Here is a 19,879-nt window from a genome sequence, read left to right on the forward strand (position 1 = left end):
CTGTCCTCTGTAATTTGCTACCATTTGGCTCATTGACTTAGTATTGCATACATCATATTGGACTCTAGTTAATATAACCTTTTTTCCCAGATTATTCTTCTTGAATCAGAGAAAATTGATAAATAGTGTGCTTAGATACATACATAGAGTAGAGCTCCCAAAATATAGTAAACACTTTGGACACACAAAGTATGTTCACAAACATCACACAGGTTAATCTTTCCAAGTAGCTACTACCATGACTCTCTCTAACTTACCTTATTCGAATTCACGGAAAGATAAGTTTCGTATCTGTGATGAATATTGCAGTAGCCATGAGAAGGCACAGAAATTGCTTCTTGAACTTAACAAAATAAGAACAATCTGCGCATTTCTTTTGGTAAGTATATATATGACTGTTACCATACGCTGTGATTTGTTGATAGGCTCTCTAAGGAACCAAGGACTAGCGTCAATGTGGTGTAAAAATTACTCATGGGACAATGCTTTAAATATGTCCAGGCTAGGAGACTAGAGTCCCAAAGGACTCTAATCGTAAGCAGGGAGAGTTGGCAGAAGCTCATGGATGGGAAAACACTGATAATGCCCTCTCCTGGCTGACTATAAATTGTTTGTGAGAACCACAGATTCTTAGTGAGAGAAGACATTTATTCCAGAGTTCATCATCGCTTTTATATCCCTCAGCTCCCTAGGGTTTCATTTGCTTTTGCTAAGAGAGCTGTAAGCGGGGCAGTCCCAGGAAGGAAGCAGATCCTGGGGATGCTAGAAAAGAAATTTAAAGATTGACCTTTTTCCTGCATAAATTCCTTACTCACTTTCCACAGAAAGAATAAGAATATATGTTTCATTTCTTCAGGAGAGCACAAAGAAATGCATATTTTGGTAGTCATTTGGACAATTTAGTTGCCAGTGAGGACCACATTGTAAGTGTACAATTCAATAATATTTAGCCAATTGTGGAGTGGAGGAACCATCCTCACTATCCAGTTATAGAGATTTCTAGCACCCTGAAAAGTCCCTCATGCCTGCTCATGGCCCATCTCTGCAACCCCTGTAAACTCTAGGCTATCATTGATTTACTTTCAATCTCCATAGTTTGCCTTTTCTGGATAGTTGTTACAAATGGAATCCTTCAATGTAATATTTTATGCCTGGTTTCTTTTACTGAGTAAAATGTTTTGAGGTTCATCGCCATTGTAACATGTATCCATATGCCATTCATTTTTATTGCTGGATAGTATTCATTGTATGGCTATACCATATTTTATTTATCCATTTGCCGGTTTATGGACTTTGGGTCAGCAAGCAAGTATGATTAATGATGGGCCTTGAAGATCTTTTCAGAGAGAGGTATTAGTATAGAAAAAGGAAATGTCCAGTTTGAACGTTTTATAAGCGTTTTATAAATGATGCTGAGATAAACATTCATGTACAAGTCTTTGTGTGGGTACTTTTATTCTCTTGGATGGATGCTAAGAGTGGAATTGCTAGGTCATAGTAAGTGTATGTTTAAGAAACTGCCAAAATGTGCCATATACACTAGCAATGTACGTTTGCAGTTTCTTTATATCTTTGCAAACACATGGTATTACCAGTTGCAATTATAGCTGGGTTAGTGGATGTGTAGTTTAACTCAAGATGATTTTTATTTGCATTTCTCCCATGACCATTGATATCAGGCATGCTTTCAATGTTCTTATTACACATTCATATATCCTGTTGGTGAAAGGCTTGTTCAAATCTTTTGTTCCATTTTTAAACTGAGATGTTTCTCTTACATTGAGCTATTAGTGTTCTTTATTTTGGATACAGCTTCTGTATCTGACATATAATTTGTGAATATTCCCACTCAGTGTGGTGTGTTTAAAAATGTTATCTTTTGGAAATCAAAATTCTTACATTTTGTTGAAGTAGGATTTATTAAATTTTTTCCATATGAACATATTTTCATTTTATTTAAGAAGTCTGTATTCAGGTTTTATACTTACTTTGTTAATTTTTTTCCCAAGTATTTTGCTCTTTTTGATGCTGTTGTGATCAGAATGATCTTAATATCATTTTTTGGACTGTTCATTGCTACCATATAAACATTTGACTTTTATTTATTTTTGTTTATTGTATATTTTTGTATCATGTGCTTTAAATTCATGTATTAGTTCTAGTAGTTTTTTGGTAGATTCTTTAGGACACTTTACATATAGAATGAAGTCATCTGAGAGTAAAGACAGTTATATTACTTCCTTTTCAATATAGATGTCTTTTTTTCCCCCTGGGTTTTGCACTGGTTAGAACCAGTTTACTATTGATTAGAAGTGATAAGAACAGACATGCCTGCCTTGTTTCTGATCTTGGGGGAAATCAGTCAGTTTTTCATCATGAAGTGTGATGCTAACTGTTGTCGCAGATGTCCTCTTCCAGTTGAAGAAGTTCCACTATATTGATAGTTTGTCAAGAGTTTTTATTGGGACTTTTTGCTTTTTCCGACGTAGGTGTTTAAAGCTATGAATTTTGTCCTACACACCGCATTAGTTTTATTCCATAATATTTTACATGTGTTTTGAGTTTCATTCAGTTATTGAAAAGGTCTAGTTTCCTTCGTAATATCTGTAGTCTATTCTTTATTTAGAGTTTGTCTTGGAAGGCAGTTCTGCATGGGACTGTGTCCCTGCACATTTTCTGAGCGGAGGAGCCAACTGCTTTTGTTCTGGCTGATCTTTAAAGGATGTTTATATCACGATATAAAGGATGTGTATATCAGAAGGTAGAGATATTCTCTTCCTCCTAAGCGGCAGGCAGTCACGCCTGCTGCCCTCATGAGAGATGCATGGTTCTTAGCCTCAGGTCTCCTCTCCTGGTGTCCATGTGCATGGGCCACCTGGTCTTCCTTGTGTTGCGATTTGGGAACTGAGCCTGGGCAAACTGGCCCCAAAATAATGACAATGGCTGCTGCTATTGCTTTAAGGAAAAAAAAAAAAAGTCCTGTAGCTCTGGCCTAGGAGTTTCATGTGTTCTTCCAGCATCCAGAAATCTCTGGCCGGTTGACTTTTGAGCTTGTCGGTAGGGTAAAATCTTAGAATCATCAGTTTTAACATTCTGTTATTTTATTTCCCAAGGTTGGAATTTTCCAGATTTCTTCCTGTAGTTGACTTTTTAAATTTAATTCCATTTTGGTCAGAGAACATAATTAAATCATTTAAATCTTTTTAAATTCATTAAGACATTTTTATGGTTTAGCATATGGTCTGTCCTGGGGTTTTTTGTGTTTTTGTTTTTTCCCTCTCTCTGTATGTTCCATGTGTGCTTAAAAACTATGCATATTCTGTAGCTGTTGAGTGGAATTTTCTATAAATGTTAGGTCAGTTTTGTTCATAGTGTTGTTCTTCTCTTCTTTCTCTTTTCCTCTAGATTTTCTGTCAGTTATTGAGGGTAGGATATTGAAATCTATAGGTATAATTTGTAAATTGTCTGTCTTGCCTTTCAATTATGTCAGTTTTGTTTTGTATGTTTTGGGGCTCTGTTGTTAAATGTATACTCATTGAAAGTGCTTGTATTTGTATTTCTATTGATCATAAAATGTTTTTCTTTGTCCCTATGGATATTTCTTTTCTTAAAGTCTGTTTTGGTTTATTATTATAGCCATGACACTTCTTGTACTGTTTGTGTATCTTTTTCCAGTATTTTACATACAAACTATTTAGGTCTTTGAATCTAAAACATGTCCCTGGGAGACAGTATATAGTTGGATTTCGCTTTTTTAAAAAAAAATTTTATTTTATTTAAATTCAACTAGCCAACTATAGTACATCATTATGGATCTTGCTTTTTTATCCAGCCTGATCATCTCTGACTTTTGATTGGAGTGTTCCATTCATTGATCTTTAACTGAATTATTGATATTGTTGTATTGACAGGTACCGTTTTATTGTTTTTTCTGTATGTGTTTTTGTTGTTGTCCCTCTGTTCCTCCTTTACCTTCCTTAGTGTACTGTTTTATTTCCTCTGTTGATTTTTTTTAACTACTTTTTTGGGGGGGGCAGTGATTGCTCTAAGAGCAATATTCATCTTAATTTATCAAGTCTATTTCCTGAAGTTGGTGGTTGTTCTTTGTTTGTGTTGTTTTGTTTTGTTTGTTTTTTTTTTGTAACTTTCCTGGACTTGATTTAAGAACCTGTGACTCTTGTATGTACAGCTGCTCTCGCTACTCAATTTTTTGTTTTATAATTTAGCCTCCCTTTTTAGGGGGTCACTCCAGTAACTGCTTAACTTAGTTCTGTTGGTGGTTTCTCAGAGGTGACCAAACATCCTTAATCATCTTGTCTATGGATCTGTGTGTTACTTTGAGGGGGGTGGGGAAGACATTCAAAGGGTAGGCAGTTTTCAAGTCAGATCTAGGTTTTTCTTTCCATGGGGACATCCCTTCCCCCTTGGGTCTTTTCTGCAGATGCACAGCCTGTTACCTGCTCCAAAGAGGTCTGTAATCTCAGGCTAACAGAATTGTGGGCATTCTCCATTTTTCTTATAGAGTGTGCTAACTTTATTGACAACGCCCTCGGGAGTGAGATATTTACCCTCTGCTGCCCCACCTGAAAACAGGTTTTCAGGGTCTATCACTATGTCAGGGCCCTTGTGATGGGGCCACTGCAGGAGAGCCACTATGGAAGCACCATTTTGATAGGGCCACTGTGCAGGGTGAGCTGAGGAGGCAGGGGGAAGGTAGGAGAAGCTCTTGTGAGAATGCTATAGACTCCCACCTTTCTTACCTGAAATTTCAGCAATTTTTCATGAATAAACATTTCTTGGTTCTTTTGTTTGACTTCAGTTGATTTCCAGAGCTCTGAAGTTGATATTTTTGACAATTTTGCTGAGGTTACAGTTTTTTTTTTGTTTTTGTTTTTGTTTTTTTTAGGAAGAGGATTTACTGGTCCCTTTTCTCTGCCACAGCCAGAAGAGGCTTCTATGCCACTGAAATTTTAGGGCTTTTTAGGAGGTGTTGGAGCTTCATTGTCTTAGTGAATCCGGTCTGTTCTCAGCACAGTTGACTCTTTGATCCCCTTGATCTAGTTTATTGACTGAATTGTGTCAAGCCATGCCGGTAAAGTCCCAAGAGTGCTGGTTTTTAGATGATCCTGCAGCACAGTCTGGTAGGAAACCTGGCTTTTATAATTCCTGCTCTGGTACTAAGTGACCTCTAATTACCTGAATGACTTTAAGAAATTCATTATATCGCTGGTGTCATTTTCCATCTCCATAAAATGGGGGATAATAACAGTCACCCTTGGGAAGACAGGTAAGAGTTTACAGATTTGGTGATGGTATTATTTGGGTACTTGGATATGCTGCCACAGTTTTCATCATCAGGGAGATCTGTGGGAGCTCATTTAGAAGATATTCTTTCTGGATGCACAGAAAGAGAGTTGGCTTTCATAAGCCAGTCTAAAGTGACAACCCACCTCTGCTATTATGAAGACAGTTCATGATCTGTCCAGTCCTATTAGACAAGGAAATAACAGTGTGTTAAGCAGTCATGAATTTCTTGGGGTACTTCAACCCGGGGCTAGGGAAAGGGGTGGCTGTGTTTATAAGGGGTGCTGACGTATGTAGGGATGCTGAAACATCACTGGAAAATACAGTGAGATGTACATAGTTGTGTTTCATATGGTTCCTCTGGGGACAACACCGTGTGGGGTTGGAAAAAATATGTTGATAAACTGATTGCAATGGGGGATGAAGCCCTCAAAGAGCATGCTTGAGTCAGAACACTTCTTTGCTCCCCTGTCTTCTAAAGTGTCTGGGTGAAGTTAAGGTCATGATGTTAGTTTTGCTGACTCGAATACACTTGGCTAAAGCCAAGTTGCTCACGACAGTCGGGGATGGGGGGCAAATACTGCTACCCCCAGTCTTTTCTTTTTCATTCTTTCCTGCTCAGCTCTTGGTCTCTCTTCACAATGAGTGTAGGACAGTAGTCTCAACCCTTGTAAAATGCTGGTATAAAGGTTGCTAAATTATCAGTATGATATTTGAGGAGCCCTTTTCTCTGTTTATTACAAATTTATCGACTACTTTCTTTCTGCCAGCCACTCTGATAGGCATTGTAGGAAAAGGATTTGGCACAAGTTTCTAATATTTTTCTTTTTTCTTTTTTTTTATTTTTTAAAGATTTTTATTTATTTATTTATTTGACAGAGGGAGAGACAGAGAACACAAGCAGGTAGAGAGGCAGGCAGAGGCAGAGAGAAGCAGGCTCCCCGCTGAGCAAGAAGCCCGATGCAGGGCTCGATCCCAGGACCCTGAGACCATGACCTGAGCCGAAGGCAGCGGCTTAACCCACTGAGCCACCCAGGCGCCCCTCTAATCTTTTTCTTTTTTAAATTGATGCTTAAACTATAAAATAAAGACCAGATGCTTCAGAGGATACAGGCTTTTTTTTTTTTTTCCAATCAGAGTTGATTTTCTCTTCTATTTCATCTCATTCTGATTGCTGCTTTTGAGATTTCTCCATTCATCTTGCCTTTCTGGTGATCATACCTGACCTCCTTCTCAGAGACTGGCTGGCCATTGTCACTGGTGGGGTATTATAGCTAAAAGTGACTTAGCAATCACTTGGTTAAAACATGACAGTTTTACAGGCAGGAAAACTAGCATTCTCAAATCAACCCAAAGTTACATCACTAGTCACTGGTAAGGATGTATAGAACCCAGTTGCCTCCAGGCCCTGCTCTTTACAATACAGCACACCACCACAATTCAGCTACAACACAACTCCCTTTATAAGCAGGATTGATCTGTGTATCTTTGTGTCTATTATTTATTTATCCATCAGTCCATCCACCCATCTGTCCATCCATCCATCCATCCATCCATCCACCTACCCATCATTTATTCCTCCATCTCTATCCTATTTTTCCTCAGACTTCATAGGATAGTATATAAAAATTAATTTCAAAGGTATGTATTTAAAACATATTTTGGTTTCTATAACTAACATGATATGAAGATACTTCTCTTTGTCTTCTGTAAATGTTCTTTGTGATTTCACAGACTCATCTCAAGGAAAGAAGGTATAAAGACAGACTTTCACAAGTTTTTAGCAGAAAATTTTATGATAGAAGAAAATTTCATGGGTTCAGCTTTAAAAAATTGTGATTAATTATTTTTATTTACACTGCAGAACTGCATGTTACTTGGAGGATGGAAGAATACAGATGTTCCCCTGGGAGGATATTTAGTAACACCAATACAAAGAATTTGCAAATACCCTCTCCTTTTGAAGGTATTTTATGTGTTTATTTCACTGTAGTATCTTCCTTGTATCTGCATATTTTGCTTTAAAAATTTTTTCTTTTAAATAATCTGATTTTCTGAAGGAAGGGCAGGTCATAGTTACTTAGGGAAAATAGCTATTTCATCACATATATATGGATTAGGAAACAAATCTTTTAGGAAAAAAGACTTTTAGTGCTCTTTGTAGAAAACTTATCCGTTTGAGTTTTATTTAGAGTAAATGCATTAGTTTCAAGATAGATCCCATTAAAGACCTTATGACAAGTTCATATTGCATATTATCTACAGGGATCGTTATCTTAAGTAAATCTACTATTGTATTTTTTGACTTCCCCTTACAGTGGTGTCTTCTTGATGCTAATGAACTTAAAATGAAAGTTACATAATTTTACAGTTTGGTTTTTGAATCAGTATTACAGGGAATGTTGTGGGTCACATGGGACAATAAATGGTAGGATGTAGAACGACCGTGCTAAGCAAATACTGCCTCTGGATGCATTAATGGTCGTAGGCCATTGCCTCATTACAATGACTAAAAGTGTTATTGTGAAAAACATATTTTAATGTGCTCATTATGCTTGTACTGTAAGAATATGTGAATAGATTAGAATAGCAATTCTGGAAATGGTGCTTCTTGGAACTACAACAGCAGCTTGGGTTGGTGGTTGAGCACAGGAGCTCTGAGTTCAGATCCTAAGTATTCTGCTAACTAGCTGTGTGACTGAACACATAATCTAACTTCTTAAAGCCTTGGGTTTTTATTAATGAAGCAGAAATAATGTTGATGAAATTGTAGCGTATGTCTGCAAGGATGTGTATAACGGATATGTATGTCTGTGTATGTGTGTATATACATATACACATATGGAAAACGTATTGCATAAAAATAGTAATTAAACTTTTATGCAAATCATTTAGCACAGTATGTACTCCGTATATGTTAGCTATTATTATTCATATATATTTGATTCTTTTTTATCTTAATAGATTACTGCTTGCTCTCTACATTTTTAAAATATTTCAATATGTTAGGCACATATTAACTGGTGTTCTTATTGATTTACTTTTTGAGAAACAAATGTAAGGAATTTGAACTTAAAATACATTTTTTTAACTACAACTTCCATGAGTTGCATAATTGGGTTTTTGTGTAAAATTTCTTTGAAAACAATTTCTCCTTATTAAAAAACAAGTTAAAATTGCTTGGTTAAGCCACAGAGGGAAGCTAACATGGGGATCTTCAGTTCTGCAGACTTTTCATATGCTCTTCAGTTCAGGAAGATTGGGGCAAACGTGACTCCTGTCTTTCTGAGAGTCCTTTCAGACTCTTGACTTGGTGACTCAGATCACGTCAGCTATTCCTGGACCTGATTTTGGAATCCCAGGCATTTGTTTGTTTTAAGAGTCAGAAGGGATAGTGATATTAAGAGAAGGATATCATGCTAAGTGTTGTTCTAAATCACTTCTGGATGGGGATGACCACCAGATAGGGTTGGCTGATCTGACCTTTCAAAAGATAGAATAATGGACACGTCCTTGCTTAGGAAGAAAAAGATCAACTCAGAGCTCCTTCGAGAAGTGGAAAGATGACATTTTCCCCCTTCTTTGGATGATTATCTTCACAAAGAAACATGACAAAACTATTTACTTGTGTATTAGATATGTTGGTGTTGATAATTTTGTTGTTGTTGTACCATTGTGCTGATAGTCTCTTTGATTTTGGTTGGTTTTATTTATTCAGAGAAAAACATTAGGGGTTAGGCTGTGTGTTAAACAATCTCTCCGTCATATTTGTGGAACTTGAAATTATTGGTGTGGCCAACCAGTACAGTGTTCATAGAAAGTAACTGACAAAAGAGTATTACTAGTCATTTTTCTTGCTATTTCACATTGTCTACATTCACGTCTCAACTTCACAGATACGCACTGGGCACAATTCCATAGGACCTCAAATCACAGTCTGCAGACTGACTTGACCACTTCACATAATTTACAAATACTTCTGCACTTTAGAATTTTTAGAGAAGCCAGCATATCTCTTTTGTGGATTTGTGATCCAACATAAGTTTTTAAATCTTGCCTTGGGAGCAATGTAATGTGTATTCTTCTGGTGCTAGCTCTGCCGAACGGAGTGTGAACATACTGAATGCAGGGTCAAAGTGTATGGCAGAAGTTTCAACAGTAACAGACCTCAAGAGCATATAACAACTGTACAGTTTCCCACTGGATGTTAAGAATTAAGAAAATTATTTTAAAGACTTGCCCCAGGATTTCTGTAATTGTGTTAGTTATGTGATGATGGCAACTGTAGTAAAGAAACAAATGACTAATTAAAAGCAATGTGGTCACAACTGTCTAGACAGTGGGTGATGTTTAATTTTGTGCTTCTGAACAACAAACAAAACCTTTTAATATATTTAAAAGTCTAAAGATCATGCTTGCTCTGATATCCTGAATGGAAAAAACCATAAAATGCCCAAAAAACCCCCAAAATCAAAACAACAACAAAAAAACCTATTGAGGGGCCTATGACAATTCATTCATTGCAGAAAGTGAAATCGAGTTATTGGTGAAAATAGCATAAATTGCTCCATTAGTGATGGAGTATCATGGAACTTGTAAGTTATTTATTTTGCTAGAGTATAAGACATTATTTAAAAATTTTGCTTTACTTATGGCATGTTTTTGTAGTTTCTCAAAAGTGTATTAGGAAATAAGGCATTGAAATTATTTTTGAAATTATGGGACATATTTATTTAAAGACTTACTGTTCCGCTAAGACTCTAGGAAGACATACAGAGTTCTATTTCTGTTGGAGCAGAGGTCAACCTTATAAACAAATTACATGCAGCAGGTGAGATATTTGACAATTCAAAAGGAGAAATCTAATTTAGTTTTTAAAACAAAATAATTTTAAGGCAAAAAAATTGAAGGAGCTGCAAAATGTGTGCCAGGGTAACGTATATTCATTGATTCAGCCTTTTGTTTTTGATCTGAATTTTAGTGGAGTTTGTGATGTCCCCTCTGAAAGTGGCTCTCACGATCTCTGCAGTTCGCATTTCCTGGTCATTCTGAACCTGCTGTACCAGAAAGCTGAAGATCAAAGGGCGATTTGTTTTTTTGTGTATTAACAGGAGTTGCTGAAGCGGACTCCAAGGAAACACAGTGACTACGCAGCGGTAATGGAAGCCCTCCAAGCCATGAAAGCTGTCTGTTCCAACATAAAAGAGGCCAACAGGCAGATGGAGAAGTTAGAAGTTTTAGAGGAATGGCAATCTCACATTGAAGGCTGGGAGGTACATTCGCTCTACTCAACAATGGAGCTTCAAAGAGTTTTATTATGTCTTATGCTGCGTGTAGAATTGTTAACATTGGATGGAACCATAAATGGTCATTTTCCCAGATAATGCCAGAGAGCTGTAACCATTTCTGCAAAGTGCTGTCATTATTATTTTTAAATATCTTTAGAGTAGCAAGTTAAATTGACTTAACATCAACCTGAAAGCTTTGTCATAGAGCCTTCTAATATTGTGTGGGTTATAAGCTTTGGTATTTCAGTATTTGTGCATCTTGATTATCCTTTTCCCTGCCTTCCTTTGGTCAATAAGTACATAGCCTGAAACCTGGAGAGAGTAAGGAAGGGGAGTTACGCCCCGTATGTGTTCTATGATAGTTATTTTCAGATTCTAAATTAGGTGTTTGATGATGAATTTAATCTTAAGGTCACTTAATCTCTTAAATTGCATTTCTTTTTAATTTTTTTAATTTTTTATTTCTTTTCAGCGTAACAGTATTTATTGTTTTTTCCCCACACGCAGTGCTCCATGCAATCCGTGCCGTCCCTAAAACCCACCACCTGGTTCCCCCAACCTCCCACCCCCCGCCCCTTCAGAACCCTCAGGTTGTTTTTCAGTGTCCATAGTCTCTCATGGTTCACCTCCCCTTCCAATTTCCCTCAACTCCCTTCTCCTCTCCATCTACCCTTGTCCTCCATATTATTTGTTATGCTCCACAAATAGGTGAAGCCATATGATACTTGACTCTCTCTGCTTGACTTATTTCACTCAGCATAATCTCTTCCAGTCCCGTCCATGTTGCTACAAAAGTTGGGTGTTCGTCCTTTCTGATGGAGGCATAATACTCCATAGTATATATGGACCACATCTTCCTTATCCATTCATCCGTTGAAGGGCATCTTGGTTCTTTCCACAGTTTGGCGACCGTAGCCATTGCTGCTATAAACATTGGGGTACAGATGGCTCTTATTTCATCCTTTCTAAATGAAGAAACTGTCTCTGATGTGATTTTTAAGGTCCATTCAAGATGAAAAGTCTTAATGGATTTATGACTCATTAAAGAAAGATTTTTTTAAATGATAGAAAAAGCAAACAAAGAGTGATATTCAGACTCTGTTATATGTTTTCATCCATGGTAACTTTGAATCCCTATTATTTCATGGGGTTAGAGCCCTATTTTTTTTTTTAAAGGTTTTATTTATTTGACAGAGACAGAGATCACAAGTAGGCAGAGAGGCAGGCAGAGAGAGAGGAGGAAGCAGGCTCTCCGCTGAGCAGAGAGCCCGATGCGGGGCTCGATCCCAGGACCCTGAGATCATGACCTGAGCCGAAGGCAGAGGCTTTAACCCACTGAGCCACCCAGGTGCCCCGGAGACCTATGTTATTTTAGTGCTATATAAAGCATAAACTAAAATTTTGTCTTTAAATTGACTTAATTGTGATGAGATGAGCTTTCAACTGGGATCATTTATTTTTATAAAGTAAAGCAATTAAGACATTTTTTAAAGGTATAGAGAAGATTTCAAATGTTTCCAACCAAATAATGTATCACACAAATTCGAGTGGATTGCTTTTTATCTTTAGGACCTTATAATTGACTGATTTGTTTTGTATCTTCAATATGTTGGTTTCCATTTAGATCTAAAATTATATCCATTCAGATTTGCAAAGGAACCTCAAACATTGACCTCTGGGAATTCCCCAGTTTATCCACTCTTCACCATGAAACTTTTCAAATCCAGCTGGGATCGAAGCTTTCTCTTCGTCTATATTCTTTCATTTCAAGTGTCCAGGGTGACCCCACATTTCAGCATGAATGCTACTTATTTCAGTCAGTTAAAATGGTTGTGTGTTTTACAGTTGATTCATGATGATAATTCCTTTCCTGGGGAGCGGTTGTCCTGCTGGGTTGAGAAAAATGGACTGAAGTTTGCTTTTGTCATTCTGTTGTCACTCACGCATTGGAAGAAAAACTGAACGTGCTTTAAATTGCAGGGTTTCTCATTGATATCTGCCAGTCCTCTTCCCAAAACAAAACCTCACAGATTCTTCTCGGTACTCTAGGGGAATGGAATCTGTCATAATTTTGTTCCTCCTCGTGTATATTCTAAAAAAAATTGTATCTACTGCAGAATTAAGAGATTGTTTAAAAAGTTGATATTTCTTGCTCTGAGCTTGCCAGTTACTCAAAGGAAGAATGTGTGTGGATCATGTTCTGTTACTTACAGCCCCTAACAGGGGGTGCCTCAATCTCACCAGCTCTCTGTGTTTACAACAAACAGTTGAAGTGCAAGAGGAAAATGCAGCATCGGGACAGAGGAAACTGGCTGCAGGAAATCAGATACGACTACAGTTCCAGCAGGCACAGAGGAGATCATATGAGTGTCGGGTCCCAAAAAAGGGCAGCAACACAGATTCTGTTTGAGTAGGACTTGAATATAATTGCATAAGACACAGCCAGGCTACTTTGGGGGGTTTTGGGACATTGAGGGAACGCAGCTTGGAGGAAGGCCCAGCTAAGTGGTTGGCAACTTTTGATAAGAACATGATTCCTCATCTCAGTCCACTAGCTTGGAGAGAGGGGGAAAGCTCTTATAATACTCACACCTGGTCTGTTCCTGGAAGATTTGGAGAAACTGCTGATAGGACTCCGATTTGTCCAGGAGAGAGGGGTAGTGTTACAGGATGAATGCAGGCCCTGGGAGGGAAGGAGGATAGTTACAGAGCTTTCTTTGAATTGCAAACAAAGATTACTGCTCAGCTTGCAGACAGCTTTGTGTATGTTTAGAGTAGCTCTAGTGGGATTAGGACATGGCCAAGGGTAGATGTCAGGTGGCATGCTGGCCAAGAACGGAGAGTTCCTTAAAAAGCCTTTGAGGTGTATAAGAAAGCCACTGATTTCTGGACATTGACTTTGTATCCTGCTACATTACTGAATTGCTGTATGAGTTCTAGTAGTTTGGAGGTGGAGTCTTTTGGGTTTTCCATATAAAGAATCATGTCATCTGCGAAGAGAGAGAGTTTGACTTCTTCCTTGCCAATTTGGATACCTTTTATTTCTCTTTGTTGTCTGATTGCTGTTGCTAGGACTTCTAATACTATGTTGAACAAGAGTGGTGAGAGTGGGCATCCTTGTCGTGTTCCTGATCTCAATGGGAAGGCTGCAAGCTTTTTCCCATTGAGGATGATATTTGCTGTGGGTTTTTCATAGATAGATTTGATGAAGTTCAGGAATGTTCCCTCTATCCCTATACTTTGAAGCGTTTTAATCAGGAACGGATGCTGGATTTTGTCAAAAGCTTTTTCTGCATCAATGGAGAGGATCATGTGGTTCTTCTCTCTTCTCTTATTGATTTGTTCTATCACATTGATTGATTTGCGAATGTTGAACCATCCTTGTAACCCAGGGATGAATCCTACCTGGTCATGGTGGATAATCTTTTTAATGTGCTGTTGGATCCTGTTTGCTAGGATCTTGTTGAGAATCTTTAAGGCAAATTAGAGAATCGATTCCATTTACTATAGCACCAAAAACCATAAGATACCTCGGAATAAACCTAACCAAAGAGGTTAAAGATCTGTACTCGAGGAACTACAGAACACTCCTAAAAGAAATTGAAGAAGACACAAAAAGATGGAAGACCATTCCATGCTCTTGGATGGGAAGAATAAACATCGTTAAAATGTCTATACTGCCCAGAGCAATCTATACTTTTAATGCCATTCCAATCAAAATTCCACCAGTATTTTTCAAAGAGCTGGAGCAAATAATACTAAAATTTGTATGGAATCAGAAGAGACCCCGAATTGCTAAGGAAATGTTGAAAAACAAAAATAAAACTGGTGGCATCACGTTACCTGATTTCAAGCTTTACTACAAAGCTGTGATCACCAAGACAGCATGGTACTGGCATAAAAACAGACACATGGACCAGTGGAACAGAGTAGAGAGCCCAGATATGGACCCTCAACTCTATGGTCAAATAATCTTTGACAAAACAGGAAAAAATATCCAGTGGAAAAAAGACAGTCTCTTCAATAAATGGTGCTGGGAAAATTGGACAGCTATATGTAGAAGAATGAAACTTGACCATTCTCTTACACCGTACACAAAGATAAACTCGAAATGGATAAAAGACCTCAACGTGAGACAGGAATCCATCAGAATCCTCGAGGAGAACATAGGGAGTAACCTCTTTGATATCAGCCATAGCAACTTCTTTCAAGATATGTCTCCAAAGGTGAAGGAAATAAAGGCAAAGATGAACTTCTGGGACTTCATCAAGATAAAAAGCTTCTGCACAGCAAAAGAAACAGTCATCAAAACAAAGAGGCAACCCACGGAATGGGAGAAGATATTTGCAAATGACAGTACAGATAAAAGGTTGATATCCAGGATCTATAAAGAACTCCTCAAACTCAACACACACAAAACAGATAATCATATTAAAAAATGGGCAGAAGATATGAACAGACACTTCTCCAATGAAGACATACAAATGGCTACCAGACACATGAAAAAATGTTCATCATCACTAGCCATCAGGGAGATTCAAATCAAAACCACATTGAGATACCACCTTACACCAGTTAGAATGGCCAAAATTAGCAAGACAGGAAACAACGTGTGTTGGAGAGGATGTGGAGAAAGGGGAACCCTCTTACACTGTTGGTGGGAATGCAAACTGGTGCAGCCACTTTGGAGAACAGTGTGGAGATTCCTCAGGAAATTAAAAATAGAGCTTCCCTATGACCCTGCAATTGCACTGCTGGGTATTTACCCCAAAGATACAGATGTAGTGAAAAGAAGGGCCATCTGTACCCCAATGTTTATAGCAGCAATGGCCACGGTCGCCAAACTGTGGAAAGAACCAAGATGCCCTTCAACGGATGAATGGATAAGGAAGATGTGGTCCATATACACTATGGAGTATTATGCCTCCATCAGAAAGGACGAATACCCAACTTTTGTAGCAACATGGACAGGACTGGAAGAGATTATGCTGAGTGAAATAAGTCAAACAGAGAAAGTCAAGTATCATATGGTTTCACTTATTGGTGGAGCATATCAAATAATATAGAGGACAAGGGTAGATGGAGAGGAGAAGGGAGTTGAGGGAAATTGGAAGGGGAGGTGAACCATGAGAGACTATGGACTCTGAAAAACAACCTGAGGGTTTTGAAGGGGCGGGGTGGGAGGGTGGGGGAACCAGGTGGTGGGTATTAGGGAGGGCACAGATTGCATGGAGCACTGGGTGTGGTGAAAAAACAATGAATACTGTTACGCTGAACATAAATAAAAAATTTAAAAAAAAAAAAAAAAAAAAAAAAAAAAGCCTTTGAGGTGAGAAATCTTGAGCTAGTAAGGTTGGGAAAACAACTCCCTGTCTAGTTCCTTCCCCAAGCTCCTGCAGACCCTTGAGGACCACCTGTGGGATGACACCCTCGCTCCAGTAACTAAAATTTCTTGAATGGGATCTGAATCTGATACACCATGAATTAGCATTATTTTCACCTTAGGTGGATTATTTATTTCAAGTAAGTCACTTAATTATCCAGTCTTATTTTCCCATTAATCAGTTGAAGACTTTTTATAGTAAAATCTGTCAGGTATCTTGCCTATCTAATATTTTGTGCTATAAATTATTGTTACATTCCTTTATGTTGAATTTAGGTAAACAAGTGATTGAAATCTATGGTCCCGAATTAGATGACATAGAGCTGAAGCCTGATTTTCAAGCAGACTTCATCTCTAGTCCAGACTAACCCTTACTTTGGGGATGATGCATCAGACCTCTCCCATGTACTATGTGGGTTATTACAGGAGTCAAACGAAATAAGTGGAAGTGCTATGAATACTGTAAAATCCTATGCAAATGAGTCGTATTTTAAAGCTGTGGTTCAATGGTAGGATTTTACCCTTGAGAAATTCCTATTTGTCTAATACATGCTCCTGACTACTGAAGGTGTTATATCACTTCAGTTAAGGTTAGATAGTTCCAAGTCACAGAAACTAAAAGAAAAATTAATTTAAAAAGATAGGGGGTAGCTCACAGAATCAGTTGAAAAGCTACACTCTCAAGGGTGTCTAGGCAGCCAATGCTGGTAGGTAGGTTCATCAGTACCCTGACTAAAATGGATAGACTCTAATAATTTTTTCTACCATTCTATTACATCACTCAAGATTCAAGATCAAAATCTAAGATTCCTGTAGTCTTGCCTAGGGGAGGACAGAGGTCCTTGTTGGCCAGTCAGCCACTTTCCTTTTGAGGAAAGGCTGATCTTCCATTGTATGCAATCTTGGTGAGCCCTTAACAGTTTGCTGAGGTATTATAATCCCCATTACACAGATTTAAAAAGTGAAGGCCATATAATTTCCTTCAAGTGCTTACAGCTAATGGATGGCAGAATTTAAACCTATATTCCTTGTCACCATGTAATATTGTATCTACTCTTAAAAAAATTAAGCTAATTCTTTAGATTAAGTTGATTGCTTGCCATTTAGAAGTAAATTGACTATAGAAATTAGGTTTTTGTCATCATTTACATAGTGACTGCCATTACAGAAGATCTGTAGTTTAATTGCTCATATTTGAAGTTCTGCCTTTTATTAGTATAATTTATGATATCTCAGTTTTATGTCTTATCCAACATTCAGAGCATTGCACAGGATATTCTACCAAAGGTAATTGTAGGGCAATGATCAGTGTGCTTGGAAAGGAAGTTCATTAGTTGTTTAATCAGAGTCACTGATTCATTTCATAGAACAGGACCAGTCGCTGTCTTGGTCTGCTTTTTGGCTGATTGATAGTATTGTAATGGTAACTCTAATCTTTGGAGTCCTAATGAACTCTATCGACAGGGAGTATCAAAAAGCATTATATCACTTGGTAATTCAGTTTTATATCTGTGATAGCCCTGTTTGGAATAGATCTCTCAAATCTGAAAAAAATCACATTAAAAGGTAAGAGGGAGAATTATTAATATATGAAGGTGCTGGAAAAAATAAGATCAAAATAGTTACTGCATTTTACGAAATAGAAACAGAATAGAAATTTGACACCTCTTGGCTTTCTACATGGAGAAATATAATGGCATAAAACCATTTCAACATCCATTTCCTGCTTTACATATGATTAAGTTTGTGTCTGACAGTATATTGACTTCAAGTCATGTTCTCTTTATGAGTGTGAGTCTAACAGAGGTTGTGGTGAGAATTTTTTTTTTTTAAGATTTTATTTATTTATTTGACAGAGATCACAAGTAGGCAGAGAAGCAGGCAGAGAGAGAGGAGGAAGCAGGCTCCCTGCTGAGCAGAGAGCCCGATGCGGGGCTCGATCCCAGGACCCTGGGATCATGACCTGAGCCGAAGGCAGAGGCTTTAACCCACTGAGCCACCCAGGCGCCCCCCCCCCCCCGCCTTTTTTTTCTACAAGGTGATTTGGTAGATACAAATTTGTCTACTGCCTTGAGACAGAATTGATTTATAGATGGCCCTTGTTACTTAAGGATAGGTGGTTTGGGATGAAGGCCATTGAAAGTCAATCATTGTAAGGGGTGGGTGGGGGGGAAGCTTGATTGGGACTTCATTTCAATAAAATGAACATTTATGTTATTAGTTTTATCTAATATATGACAGAATCTAGGTTAAAACATCAGTTAATAAATTGAATCTCAAAAAGAGTGAACCAAATGCTGAATCTTGCTGGGGGGCATACATTTTATGACATTATATATAAAATGATGTGATATTCTTCATTTCATGTTTAACTTTTCTAGTAGTTTAAAATGATTTTTTGAAAGAATATTCAAATGCTTCATTCATTTTCTCGACACACTCCTTTGATATTGAAACCATTCTCTTATGAGACGCCCACGTAGTTGTCATTCTTGTCAATTGTCTTTTCTTCCACAGTGAGTGGGTGTAGCTCTTGTTAGATCTTCATCTGTCAGTGCTTTGTATATGATTGGGGGAAGTTTCAGAGCCTCCTGTCATCCTTCTTCTTTGCCAAGATGATGCCTTCTCTCTGCAGTCTGTGTTTTTCTGGGATTGACATTCAACATTTAGTTGACCAAGATGAATGGGGTAGACTCTGGTGTTAAGCAGGGAGCGCTGACAATGGGGTCAGATAATTAGTGACTGGTTTCCTATTATAGTGATTTTTTGCCTCCTCATAGCTGCAAAGAATCAGTAATGAACCCTTACATAACATATTAAGAGAACTTGACATAAAAAGATTTAACCTTTCAAATAATCCAGATGTGGTTTAGCAATATAATTTTCACTGGGTCTTTTTCAGAGGTGGGGCTTTGTTCTATTGTTGCAGTGCTTCATAAATCATTTTAATGTTTGAAGACACACTGGAAATTAGAAAAGGAGCCATAAGATAAATACACACGCTGCTGACTGTCTTTTCTGGTTGTTGTCATTTTCTGAAAGCATACTTTGGCACCTAACTAGTGTCCACCTATGGAAATTCATCATATTCCACATTAAATTAAATTAAATTAAATTCTGTAATGGCGCTTTGAATTTACTAGTCGTTCATGTATGCTGACTATATAATTCACACCTGATTATACCTCAAATTGTAGAATTAAAATTATTCAGCTTATTAACAAATTAGATTCTGAATTGTCACCATTTTCTGGCTGGATCTTGACCTCGAGACACCCACAGTGGGAAGGGGAGCCATTGTTGAGGAGTGTTGCTAACATGGACTGCCTCTGGGTCCTGGCTTTAGTGACTGAAGTCATGGTTTGCTCCATCCATTTCAGACTGATCTTTTCACCCTATCGGAAGGTGATACTGAAATGGTGTACTTTGTAAATCTGACAAAGAAAATCCCTAAAGAATGACTGAAACCTGAAACCATGACATGGAATGAACTATAGAGTTAATGATAAAACAAATAATCATACACACACAGCTATCTCTAAGAGTGTTAATTCATGCCAGCTCTCATTTTGTTGACACTCTGTTACTGCAGTGATGCCACTGCATTTAATTCTATGCTTTCATGTCTGTTTCTTCCACTAGTATCGGGAACAGGGGTCATGTCCCAAGCCTTTGCACCTGCTGGGAGCAAGGTGAAGGAGGAGGGATGACATAGATTTCCACAGACTGGACTGGGGAGAGAAGCTTTTGGAAGGAGAGGCACTGGATGAGTAGATTCCCACCCATGGTGCAGTTATTAATGGATGGTTACTTCTCCCCTTGAACTGCCACTCAGCCTTCCTTTCCTGATTTAATAAAAGTGGTCAGGATTAGAACCATCCATGGAACTTCCTTGCTGGGGTTT

General features: G+C 37.9%; 1 protein-coding gene across 1 annotated transcript in view; it reads left to right on the forward strand.

Annotated features, from left to right (window-relative positions):
- Positions 1-19,879, forward strand: part of LOC308341603 (phosphatidylinositol 3,4,5-trisphosphate-dependent Rac exchanger 2 protein-like) — a gene marked incomplete at its 5' end in the record, with an annotated part of 172,548 nt that overhangs the window by 132,992 nt on the left and 19,677 nt on the right. The window contains 2 exons of the mRNA XM_080801648.1: positions 7,169-7,270; positions 10,416-10,577. Coding sequence (XP_080657774.1) covers positions 7,169-7,270; positions 10,416-10,577 — 264 coding nt within the window. The remainder of the gene's footprint in view (positions 1-7,168; positions 7,271-10,415; positions 10,578-19,879) is intronic.

This window comes from Martes martes (assembly GCF_963455335.1).
Source record: "Martes martes genome assembly, chromosome: 4".
NCBI lineage: Eukaryota > Metazoa > Chordata > Mammalia > Carnivora > Mustelidae > Martes > Martes martes.